The 12,332-nt window shown below is 47.9% G+C and overlaps 1 protein-coding gene across 3 annotated transcripts in view; it reads left to right on the top strand.

Annotated features, from left to right (window-relative positions):
* SMYD1 (SET and MYND domain containing 1) overlaps nucleotides 1-12,332 on the top strand; it is a 55,205-nt gene that overhangs the window by 33,373 nt on the left and 9,500 nt on the right. For all 3 annotated transcript variants that reach the window (XM_054030312.1, XM_054030311.1, XM_054030313.1), the window contains 3 exons: nucleotides 7,005-7,097; nucleotides 8,025-8,188; nucleotides 11,109-11,277. In XM_054030312.1, coding sequence (XP_053886287.1) covers nucleotides 7,005-7,097; nucleotides 8,025-8,188; nucleotides 11,109-11,277 — 426 coding nt within the window. The remainder of the gene's footprint in view (nucleotides 1-7,004; nucleotides 7,098-8,024; nucleotides 8,189-11,108; nucleotides 11,278-12,332) is intronic.

Genomic DNA, 12,332 nt, shown 5'->3' with positions numbered 1-12,332 from the left:
TTTGGGCAGAAGCATAGTGACTTGTATTTGTTTATTATTCAGCTTCACCTGAGTTCTTGGAAGAATAGTTTGTGGGGTGTCTTGTGGGTATTAGGCTGTTTTCCTTGACAGGCTGTTTTATTTTGTGACGGTGCTGATAGCTCCTGATTACATGTAAGTGGGAATTTTTTCCACTTGATTGCTGTTCTCTTTCTTTATTCACACAACGATCAGCCCCTCTCTAAATCAAAGCACAGCTGAACTACCTGAAGGACCTAGTCCTGCAACTTTGCACTCATGCAAGTAGCATCACTGAAATCAGTAAAAGCTTGATCCTGCAATGTGAGTCCTGTACTTGATTTTGTTAGGACTACTCCTGCAAGTAAAGGTTTACAGGATCAGGCCCTAATTGAAGTCGAGGGCACTACTTGTACAACCAGGAACCACTCACATGCAGCCCGTAACTCCTACTAACTGCTGGGAGACCACTGCAAATTAAACTGTTGTTTCGTTTTTATTCTTTACTATAATAATTCATCGTGTACTAGTAAATTACCGGTCTCTATTCTCTATCTGTGGCCACTTGTACCACACTTACCACTGTGGGGTCTGAACACCTCCAGCAATATATTCAGAAATCTGAGATCTTTCTACAGCACCTGCTGTTAAACCTTTAGGCTACAGCTACACAACGAGTGAGGGAATGCGATTCCCTGGCTCATATACATATACTCGTGTTAGTTCTCATCCAGCTAGGGTGTGTATAAATAGCATTGTAGTTATGGTAGCACCGGTACAGGAGTGGAGTCACATACCCACTGCTTTTCAGGTGGGCTTGTACTCAGCAGGGCTAAGCCATGCCTCTGCGGCTGGTCATAGTGTTGACAGAGCCTTAGTGAGCAGCAAGGGCTTGTGTGTCTCTCTCTCTCTCTCTCTCTGTGTATCAGTGGGGATCTGCTATACATACAGTCAGCGTGTGTCACTTTCAGGGTGAATATTTTCCATATCTTTTAGTGCCCTCATGGAAAAATCTCCCTGTACCTATGCAAGACCTGGGATTTTAGGTATGAAAAATACTCTCCATGCATAGGTAATAAATCTTGGTATTGACCTAAACAGGAAACAATGTCTGCTTGCTGCCCAGCTTTTCTACATTCTCCGAATTCAGGCTCAGTCCCCAGTTAGTAGCAGCCCTCACAGCTGCATGGAAAATGCCCTCGGAATAAATGACCGTTTACGTACTCGACAGCTGTTCCATTCTCTGATCCATCACCGCTTCAAATTAGTGGCAAAGCTTCCATCGATTTCAGTGGGACCGGGATTAGGCTCTTAGTGAAGGCAGAAAACAGCTTTCATTTGACAATTCCTGTAGGCAAATGGGATAGCCCCTCCGCCCCCCTCCCCTCAAGCATGTGCTGCTACTGTTTAAGTGACATTTCAAGGGCCCATTATAGGAGTCCCTTACTCAGACAAAACAACTTGCATTGACATCAAAATTCCTTTTGAACAAAGTCTGCAGGACAGGCTAGGACCCCAAGGATACGTCTACACAGCAGCCAGGAGGTGTGAGTCCCAACTGGGCTAGAAAGGACGTACACTAGCTCTGCTTGAATTAGCATGCTAAAAATAGCAGTGTGGATGTTGAGGCACGGGTAGTGGCATGAGCTAGCTGGTTGAGTCCAAGCCTGCCTGGCCCCCCGACCTCACTCTGGTGGCTAGCGTGTGCCACAATGTCCATATTGTTATTTTTAGCATGAGTTTGAGCAGCGCTAGCGTGTGCCTGTCTATCTGGGCTGGGAAGCATGCTCTCACCTGCAGTGTAGACATATCCCAAAAGCACTATTCAGGCTTAAACCCCGGTTAAAATCTTAAAATCTGGTTATCTTCAGTAGTTTCAGTCTTTTAAGCTATAACTCTGTATACAGGCTCTGAGTAAAAGACCATTCTTGTTCCTCGTATTGTAAACTTTCAGGGCACTTTCTAGCCTGGCTGTTATTAGGATCACAGATGGCCGTCTCCACAAATTTAGCAAAATTTAACACAAAGATTCTCCAAGCCTCCCACAGTCCAGATGTTAAAAGCAAACAACGGGACAAACCTAGAGCGTTGAATCCAAACCCCTTCTTCTTTCAGGAGGCAACAAAATCTATTCCTCAGGTCCAAACCCAGGATTACTGCTTTGGTTCTTGGTCATATAACAGTGTTGTCAATTTTATCATGAATTTCACAATAAAGGGTGTTTTTCTTGAAGCCCCACATCAGGGCATCATGTGATTATAAAACAACTTCAGCTTTCCTTAGAAACAAAAAAAGTAGATTTCTAGCCCTTGTGATTGCAGGGAAAACTGTAGTGTTTAATTTCAGAAAGGGGAACTACACAAAAATGAGGAAGTTAGTGAAACAGAAATTAAAAGGCACAGTGCAAAAAGTGAAATCCCTGCAAGCTGCATGGAAACTTTGTAAAGACGCCATAAAAGAGGCTCAACTTAAATGTATAACCCAAATTAAAAAACATAGCAAGAGACCCAAAAAAGTGCTACCGTGGCTAAACAACAATGTAAAAGAAGCAGTGACAAGCAAAAAGGCATCCTTTAAAAAGTGGAAGTTAAATCCTAGTGAGGAAAATAGAAAGGAGCATAAACTCTGGCAAATGAAGTGTAAAAATATAATTGGGAAGGCCAAAAAAGAATTTGAGGAACAGCTAGCCAAAGACTCAAAAAGTAATAGCAATTTTTTTTAAGTACATCAGAAGCAGGAAGCCTGCTAAACAACCAGTGGGGCCACTGGACGATCGAGGTGCTAAAGGAGCACTCAAGGATGATAAGGCCATTGACCAGAAACTAAATGAATTCTTTGCATCGGTCTTCACGGCTGAGGATGTGAGGGAGATTTCCAAACCTGAGCCATTCTTTTTAGGTGACAAATCTGAGGAACTGTCCCAGATTGAGGTGTCATTCATAGGTGTGCGCACGGGGTGTGCCAGGTGTGCCCCGGCACACCCTAATGCCCTGAGCTCCGGCTGGAGCTCCCCCCTTCCCTCCTCAGCTGTTTGCCGGGCAGGCTCAAATCAACTGCTTCCTGCCTCCCTGCTCCGGTAGGGGCTGAGTGAGTCTCTCTCTCTCTCACACACACACACACACACACACACACACACACACACACACACACAAAAAGCCTTAGGGTTAGGTGTGGGCAGGAGTGCGGGTCTATCAGCAGCAGCACAGCCAGCCCCTGCTTGCCTCGGGCTGCCCCGCACCTCTTGGGCTGGTGGCTATGGCGTCCACGTGTATGGCTGCTCCCTGCCAGCCAGGCTCCACTCCGGCCACAGCAGGCAGCAGGTGACCCAAGGGAGCCCAGCTAGGCTAGTGCTGGGTGCAGTGGGAGAAGCTCCAGATACCGGCAGGAGCCATGTGGGGGTGGGGGAAGAGAAGCCCCAGACAGGGCTGGAGCCACGTGGGGGTAGGAGTGGGGGTGGAGGAGAAGCCCAGACCCCAGCAGGAGCTGCACTGAGGGGAGAAGCCCGGACCCCGGACCCCGGACCCCGGCAGGAGCTGCCTAGGGGGAGGGGGGAGAAGAGGAGAAGCCCGGATCCCGGCAGGAGCTGCACTGGAAGAGGGGGGGGCAGAGGAGTCACACTGGGGCAGGGAGGAGAAGCTGGACCCTGGCAGAAGATGTTGGGTTGAAGTCCCCGTCTCGGGAGCCCCAGCCACCCTAGTGGCAAAAGTTGCAGGGCTGAAGCCCTGACCCCACTCTGTGTGGAGCTGGCCTGAGCCCCTCTGTCTCCCATCCCACCTGTGGAGCTGGGGCTGCGTGCTTCTGCGGGGCAGTGTTTGGCTCCACGGGGAGGCTAGGACCCTCATCTCATGGTAAGGGGTCCAGGGCCAAGGGGGTTGGATAAGGGGTGGGGGCAGTCAGGGAACAGGGAGCAGGGTGGGTTGGATAGGAGGTGGGATCCCAGGGGGTGGTTAGGGGCAGGGGGTCTCTGGAGGGGGCAGTCAGGGAGCAGGGGGGGTTGGATGGGGCATGGGAGTCCCACAGTCTGTCAGGGGGCAGGGGGTGGATAGGGGTCAGGGCAGTCAGGGGACAGGGAGCAAGGAAGGTCCTGAGGGGCAACTGGGGGCATCTTTGGAGGTGGTGGTCAGGGGACAAGGAGCTGGGGGGTTGGATGAGTCAGGAGTTCTGGGGGGGCTGTCAGGAGGCAGGGGTTGGAGAGGGGTTAGGGGAGGCAGGGAGCAGAGGGGGTTATATGGGTCAGGAGTTCTGGCGGGGGGCCTGTCAGGGGGTGGGGAGCGGTTGGATAGGCGTGGCAGTCCTTGGGGTCTGTCTAGGGGCAGGGATGTGGATAAGGGTCGGGGCAGTCAGGGAACAGGTAGGGGGTAGGGTCCTAGGGGGGCAGTCAGGGGACAAGGAGCAGGGAGGCTTAGATAGGGGGAGGGGTTCTGGGGGGCAGTTAAGGGTAGGTGTCCCAGGAGGTGGTAGTCAGGGGACAAGGAGCAGGGGGGGTTGGGGGTTCTGAGTGGGGCAGTCAGGGGGCGGGAAGTAGGAGGGAGTGGATGGGGGCAGGATGGGGGTGGGGCTAGGGCAGGGTGGGGCTCCCTGGGTGCACACCCTAATGAAATGGGCTGCGCACGCCTATGGTGTCATTAGAGGAGGTTTTGGAACAAATTGATACACTAAACAGTAATAAGTTACTAGGACCAGATGGTATTCATCCAAGACTTCTGAAGGAACTCAAAGGTGAAATTGCAAACTACTAACTGTAGTCTGTAATCTATCATTTAAACCAGCTTCTGTACTAAATGACTGGAGGGTACCTAATGTGACACCAATTTTTAGAAAGGGCTCCAGAGGTGGTCCCGGCAATTACAGGTCCGTAAGCCTGACTTCAGTACCGGGTAAACTGGTTGAAACTATAGTCAACAACAAAATTGTAAGATGAACATAATTTGTTTGGGAAGAATCAACATGTTTTTTGTAAAGGGAAATCATGCCTCACCAATCTACTAAAATTCTTCGAAGGGGTCAACAAGCATGTGGACAAGGGGGATCCAGTGGATATAGTGTACTTAGATTTTCAGAAAGTCTTTGACAAGGTCCCTCACCAAAGGCTCTTAAGCAGAGTAAACTCTCCTGGGGTAAGAGGAAAGGTCCTCTCATGGACTGGTAACGGGTTAAAAGATAGGAAACAAAGGGTAGGAATAAATGGTCAGTTTTCAGAATGGAGAGAGTTAATTGGAGTGTCCCCCAGGCGTCTGTATGTGACCAGTCCTATTCAACATATTCATAAATGATCTGGGGAAAGGGGTAAACAGTGAGGTGGCAAAATTTGCAGATGATATAAAACTCAGCAAGATAATTAAGTTCAAAGCAGACTATGAAGAGTCCCAGGCAGATTGCGAAGAGCTACAAAAGGGTCTCTCAAAACTAGGTGACTGGGCAACAAAATGGCAGATGAAATTCAATGTTGATAAATGCAAAGTAATGCACATTGGAAAACATAATCCCAACTATACATATAAAATGATGTTGTCTAAATTAGCTGCTACCACTCAAAAAAGAGATCTTGGAGTCATTGTGGATAGTTCTCTGAAAACATCCACTCAATATGCAGTGACAGTAAAAAAAAAGCTAACAGAATATTGGGAATCATTAATAAATGGATAAATATTAAGACAGAAAATATCATATTGCCTCCATATAAATCCATGGTACACCTACATCTTGAATAATGTGTGCAGATGTGATTGCCCCATCTCAAAAAAGATATGTTGGAATTGGAAAAGGATCCAAAAATCAACAAAAATGATTAGGGGTTTGGAACAGCTTCCATATGAGAAGAGATTAATTAGACTAGGACTTTTCATCTTGGAAAAGAAATGACTTGGGGGGATATGATAGAGGTCTTTAAAACCATGACTAGTGTGGCAGCAGGTTTAAAACAAACAAAAGGAAGTATTTCTTCACTCAACACACAATCAACCTGTGGATCTCCTTGCCAGAGGATGTTGTGAAGGCCAAGACTATACAGGGTTCAAAAAAGAGCTAGATAAGTTCATGGAAGATAGGTCCATCAATGGCTATTAGCCAGGATGGGCAGGGATAGTGTCCCTAGCCTCTGTTTGCCAGAAGCTGGGAATGAGCACTTGATGATTACCTTTTCTGCTCATCCCCTCTGTGGCACGTGGCATTGGCCACTGTCAGAAGACAGGATACTGGGCTAGATCGACCTTTGGTCTGACCCAGTATGACCGTTCTTATGTTCTTATTGCAAAGAAGTGGGAACCCCAGAAACTCAAAAACCAGAAGGCAAAGAAAAAGAACCCAACATTAATTAGTTTTGAAATTGCATGATTTTTTAAGACAATCTCAATATTTTGGGGGCCTGACTTGTGGTCTTGGAATGCTTGCAGCTGGCATTCCAGCATGGAGAGATGGAAGGAGTGTGCTTTCAAGGCCAGGTGGGAAGTCATGTTTTGGCCCAAATGCTGACCGTTTTTCCAGTATGTAAATAAAATATAGGGTTAAATTCCTCCCTGGTATAGCTGCATGGAAGTCTCAGTCAATGGCCCCAGTCTTGCCATACATTGTGCACATACAGCACCTGGTGACTCCATGTAACCCCATTGAGGGCAGCCTGTTTTCTGTCTCCCATGCTCAGTCTTTTTTATTCCCCCGTGAGGTTTGCAAGAGTCTCCCAATTGCCAATCACTAACTTTTGACATTTTGCATGAACAAACAAACAAAACCAAGCCCCCCAAACCACTCAGGTCCCTCCCCGCCCCCACGCCCCCGTCCCAGTGAGAGCACAATCAGGCCATGTATATGCAGTAGCAGCACTGAGTGACCCTGTAGGTTAGTATAGGTAGAGGCTGATCTGCACCCATTGAAATCAGTGGAAGTTTTACTATTGAGTTCGACGGTAGCAAGCTTCAGGACCTCAGTGTGGCAGCTGGTTCTGTTCCGGGGAGCCTGGATGTTACTTCAGAAGTGAATTCATTTCAATAGCTTTCCAATCCTGTCCCCAGCCCTCCCAAGACGTAGTGAAGGAAGTTCTCCAGTTCTCCAAGGACACCCTGGAGAAGATCAACAAGGCCCGCTCCGAGGGGGTCTACCATGAAGTAAGTCACGGTGTCTTTGTTCTCTTGTCGCTGCAGAACTTCAGGGAAAGGAAGCGGGCCTGGCTCTCTCCTGAGGCAGCTGATCTCACCGAGCCACTGGGTGGACTCTGACAGCATTTGTGTTGTCATAGTAATGAAACAGTCCTGCAGACAGGGGTACTAGTTGCATACTCAAGCTGACGGGTCAGTTTGCTGATGTCAGTGTTTATGGGGCAGACAATAAATGAATACACTGAAATTAATTCACCAGTATCCACTTCCTTCCTCCCTGGCTCATTCATTCTCCTTTGCCCATCTCCTCCACCACTCTGTCCACAGCCTGGTAGTGAGTGACCCTTCCACTGGGGCTGCCCATCTCGCTGGAACTCTCTCGTTCTCTCTCCAGGGCTATGAAACAGGGATGGGACCAAGTCACAAGGGTTCTGAGCTGGATCCAAACTCCCCCAGTGTCCAAGGGGATCAGATCCAGGCTTTCCCCTCAGATCCATCTCACAGAGGATGAGCCTGAACCTCCAGGGCTGACACTGGATCCACCCTTCACGTGAGAGGTTCAGAGCTGGTGTCAGTCTGGTCCCATCTCTCTGCTGATGCCCTTTAGTGATGGGAGGAAGTTTGTGTGATGGCCGCCATCTTTGCATGAGCTAAGAGCCAAGACTCCCTAGGTGAGGTTGTAATAGTCTCATGTCCTTTGCAGATGGGGACACAGGGGAAACCTGTGACTCGCTCATCAGTGGGTTACATTTGCACCCTTCACTCTTACTTTCCTCGCTTGTTTATGACTGACTCTCTCTGCAGAGCAGCTATTGAGCAAATAGGATAAAGGTGAAACATACAACATACAGTGCTCTGTGGTGGCGGATGTGCAAATCTAGGGCAGGCAATGCTGTGACGTTCTCTTGAACTCATTTGCCTTTCATGGGTCCCTAGGTTGTGAAGCTCTGTCGTGAGTGTCTGAAGAAACAAGAGCCCGTACTGGGAGACACTAACATCTACCTGCTGAGAATCCTGAGCATCGCTTCGGAAGTTCTCTCCTACCTCCAGATGTTCGAGGAAGCATCAGGCTATGCAAAGAGGATGGTTGATGGTTACATGTACGTGATCAAATCGCCCGTTTTCATGGTGGCTCTTTTTGGCCTGGTCCACACTAACCCCCCACTTCGAACTAAGGTACACAAATTCAGCTACGTTAATAACGTAGCTGAATTCGAAGTACCTTAGTTCGAACTTACCGCGGGTCCAGACGCGGCAGGCAGGCTCCCCCGTCGATGCCGCGTACTCGTCTCGCCGAGCTGGAGTACCGGCGTCGACAGCGAGCACTTCTGGGATCGATCCGGGATCGATTTATCGCGTCTAGACAAGACACGATAAATCGATCCCAGAAGATCGATTGCTTACCGCCGGACCCGGAGGTAAGTGTAGACCTACCCTTTGATTCTATAATTTCTACAAAGAATCTGGACCTGACTCTGCTCTCGCTTTACAATGGTGTAAAACAGGAGTAAGTCCACTAAGGTCAGTGGAGCGACACTGGTGTAAAACCTGTATGACTGAGCTCAGAATCAGGCCCTGCTTTTATCACCAAGGAGAGAAAGAGTTTTGCTCACTTTGTGAATGGAAAGTTCCAAAACAGGATCATTTTTCAATTTATCTGCATATAACTTCAGAGAGGGGCTGGACAGGTTTAATTAACCCATCTCTTTTGTCTGAGACGCTGCCCAGAGCTGCTTAGATGGTGTCAGAGAAATTAGACATGGAAAAGCCCTATCATTATGTAAAGAACACCCTGTGCACCTGGAATGTGATCTCTGACTGGTTAAGAGATGCTACTGTGATAAGAAAACTGCTGGTGGATTGCACAAGTGTCACCAAGTGCAAATTTTTGTCTTGCCCTTTTACTTTGCACCACTTCAGGTCACATCTAGCCCTTGCTCCTGCTGGTAATTGTTCCTTGCAGTTTATTCCCGAGTGTCAGAGTCAGTGTTTAAGGCCAGAAGGGTCTAGATCATCCAGTGTGACCTCCTGTATATCACAGGCCACCGACACCCACCCAGGACCTGCACACTGAACCCAACAACTGAAGTCAGACCAAAGTAAATGAAACCCATGGAAGACTAGAGTATTATGTGTGACAGGCAGAGAACAGGAGGGACTGAGGTGCACCCGTGCCTGAGGCCCCCACAATGGCAGGGAAATGATTAAATGAGAGTTGGCGAGTCACCTGCATCCCCTTCTGCAGAGGAAGGCGCAAAATCCCCAAGGTCCCTGCCAATCCGACCTGGGGGAAAATTCCTTCCTGACCACACACATGGTGATCAGTTAGACTCTGTGCATGACAGCAAGAACCATTCAGCCAAGCACCTGAGAAAGCAAATGCTTGATACTACCCCAGAGCCCTGGCCCACCACACCCAGTGTCCCGTGGCATCCCTGATGCTTCAGAGGAAGAAGATTAAAAAAACCCACATGGGGGGGGGGAGAAATCCCCTCCTGACCCCGTGCAGGGAGCTTGGCCCAGTCCCATTTTAAAGGACTCAAGTGATGGGGGTTAGGAGACAGGCCTTTAGGAAATAATATATATTCAACCTTGTTTTGGCTCTTGAGCTTTTCCATTGTGAAATAGTCTCTTGCTTTGTTGGGGCATCTGCACCTGGAAGCTGCCTGCCTTCCTTCCAACAGCTGGCCATCAAGAGGTGATTGGCCAGAAACAAATACCCAGTTGGTCTAGAAAGAGCCTCAAACCATCTAGAATTTCCTTCCATTTTAGCAGCCCAGCAGCATCTTATCCAGGTGCTTCCCCCATGGTTGTGATAATTTTAATGCGATCTCCTTTTGGACAGCCCAATCATACATGATGGAAAGTGCTCTCTCCTCTGCACACTCTGTATCTACTTCTTTACTGACTAAACCAAGTTTCTACTGCAAAGCCAGTAAAGCTATGGAGAAGTGGGTTGGGTTTTAGTCTGTTCAGGCTAAGACTCTCCAATTTTTGTTTTTCCTCCCTCATACTAAGTGTAGCTCAAATGACAAAGTGAGCACAGATTCTTAGAAATCACAGGTTTTAAAATCATAGACATTAGAAGTGAAAAAGGCCTCATTCATCCTCCCGTCAAAGAAGAATTGTTCCCAGGAGTGTGTTGTTTGCCTTTTTGTCCAGTTTCATTTTAAATGCCTTTGACCGCTGTTGTTTTATGAGAGGCCGCGTGGTCCAGGGGAAGGATCAAAAACCAGGAAATGGAACCTACATTCAAGTCCTGGCTCTGCCGCTGATCTACTAGGTGACGTGAGGAAAGTCATTTCACCTCGCTGTGACTCAGAGTCCCCATCTGTAAAATGGGGACAATGATACTTTCCTTCCTTTCAGGGCCGGCTCCAGGCACCAGCTTACCAAGCAGGTGCTTGGGGCGGCCACTTTGGAGAGGGGCGGCACGTCCAGTTGTTCGGCGGCAATTCGGCGGATGGTCCCTCACTTCTGCTCGGAGCGAAGGACCTCCCGCCGAATTGCTGCCGCAGATCGCGATCGCAGCTTTTTTTTTTTTTTTGGTTTGGCTGCTTGGGGCGGCCAAAACCCTGGAGCCGGCCCTGCTTCCTTTGCAAAGTGCTTTGAGATCCACAAATGAAAAATGCTACATAAGAGCTAAGCGTTAGGTTTAAATGTAAATTCAAGCAATTGCTCTCTGTGCTGGAACTGCAATATTAGGGGCATAGCACCAGATCCTGATTGCAGTTATATCGATGGCGTGTGGTGTTACAAACCTTCGGAGCCTGTATCAGAGCTTAACAGACCTCGCTGTCAGCACGTTGTTCGTTCCCAGCCAGGTTCTGCCACACCGAGCAGTAGTTCCCACTTCCAGCAGTTCGACTGATTTCAGTGGGGGCTACTCACAGATTGAGGTACCGCTCAGTGTGAGTAAGCGTGACAGAATCTGGCCTTCCGCAAACAGTGTTTTCAGGTAATATTTACATTTGGAAAGTTAGACTCTCACCACAATGAAATTTCTCAATGTTTTCCCAGGAAAATCTACCATCCCAACAATGCGCAGTTAGGGATGGCCGTGATGCGGGCCGGGGTGACCCACTGGCATGCCAGTCTCATTGAATCAGGTCATGGCATGATCTGCAAAGCCTATGCTATTCTTCTGGTGACCCATGGACCTACCCACCCAATCACCAAAGACCTGGAGGTAGGTGGCCAGCGTCTCTTGGACAGGTCCTACTTTGACATATGTCTGTGTAATCTGGTTTGTTGTCGTTGTATATGAAGAGTTAAATTTAAATAAATGGTGAAGCAGATGCCTAAAAAGCTGGGAACTGATCATATAAAGCTTGCTTCATGCAGTGTGATGTTAATATGTTTTCCATTAGATTACACTAGAGCTGGTTGGAAAATGGAATTCCCATCCTCTGGGACATTCCAACGTTTTAACATTGGTTTTCATCCCAAATTGGGAGAAAAAGTCAAAATACAGTATTGAAAACTTTCATGGAATGAAAAGCGATAAAAAAATTGGAAATGTTAAAACAAGCTGTTGATTCGAAATGAAGTGTTTCATTTTGGAATGTCGATTTGAAACGAAAATGTTCATAGCTAACAGATATTTTGACTAAAAGTTGACATTTTAAAGTAAAAATGTCAATTCACAACAAAGTGGTTCATTTCCAAATGCGGCGTTGGGAAATTGAAAAATGTGACATTTTCCGATCAAGTTATTTCGCTCATCTCTATGTTAATCACAGAATTGGATGTAGACTTTGCTGGGCCTTTGGAGAAGTGACATGTTCTCCTGCCAGCTCCGTCCTCACCTGAACTTGAATGGTGGCACTGTGACTGCTAGGTCAGGGGTGTGTGTGTTTGAGAGAGAGAGAGACATGCATAGGTATTTCTGCAACCGCCTCAGTAGTATAGGCCTAAAGTCACTGCCAAATGTGTATTTTATTTCCTCAGCCCATAATAAGGGGCAGTGTGTTGCTGTGCTCTCCCAGGAGCTCCCTAGGAAAGGAATTGTGCTTTAGTGACCCACTTCATTCCATTGTAACGCCGACAGGCCCCAGTTGTCAGTGGGTGGGATCGAACCTGGGACCTCTGGAGCTGAGTGCATGAGCCTCTACTGCATGAGCTAAAAGCCCTTAGCGAAGGCTGTAGAGCAGACTCATTTGATCTCTCTCTCTAAGTGGTCTTGATGCCACTCAAATGGGACAAAACACCAGGAGGTGTGTGGGTTACATATGCTCTCCCCTT

The sequence above is a fragment of the Malaclemys terrapin genome, chromosome 5 (assembly GCF_027887155.1).
Source record: "Malaclemys terrapin pileata isolate rMalTer1 chromosome 5, rMalTer1.hap1, whole genome shotgun sequence".
NCBI classification, from domain to species: Eukaryota; Metazoa; Chordata; order Testudines; family Emydidae; genus Malaclemys; species Malaclemys terrapin.
This window is presented reverse-complemented; position numbering and strand designations above follow the sequence as displayed.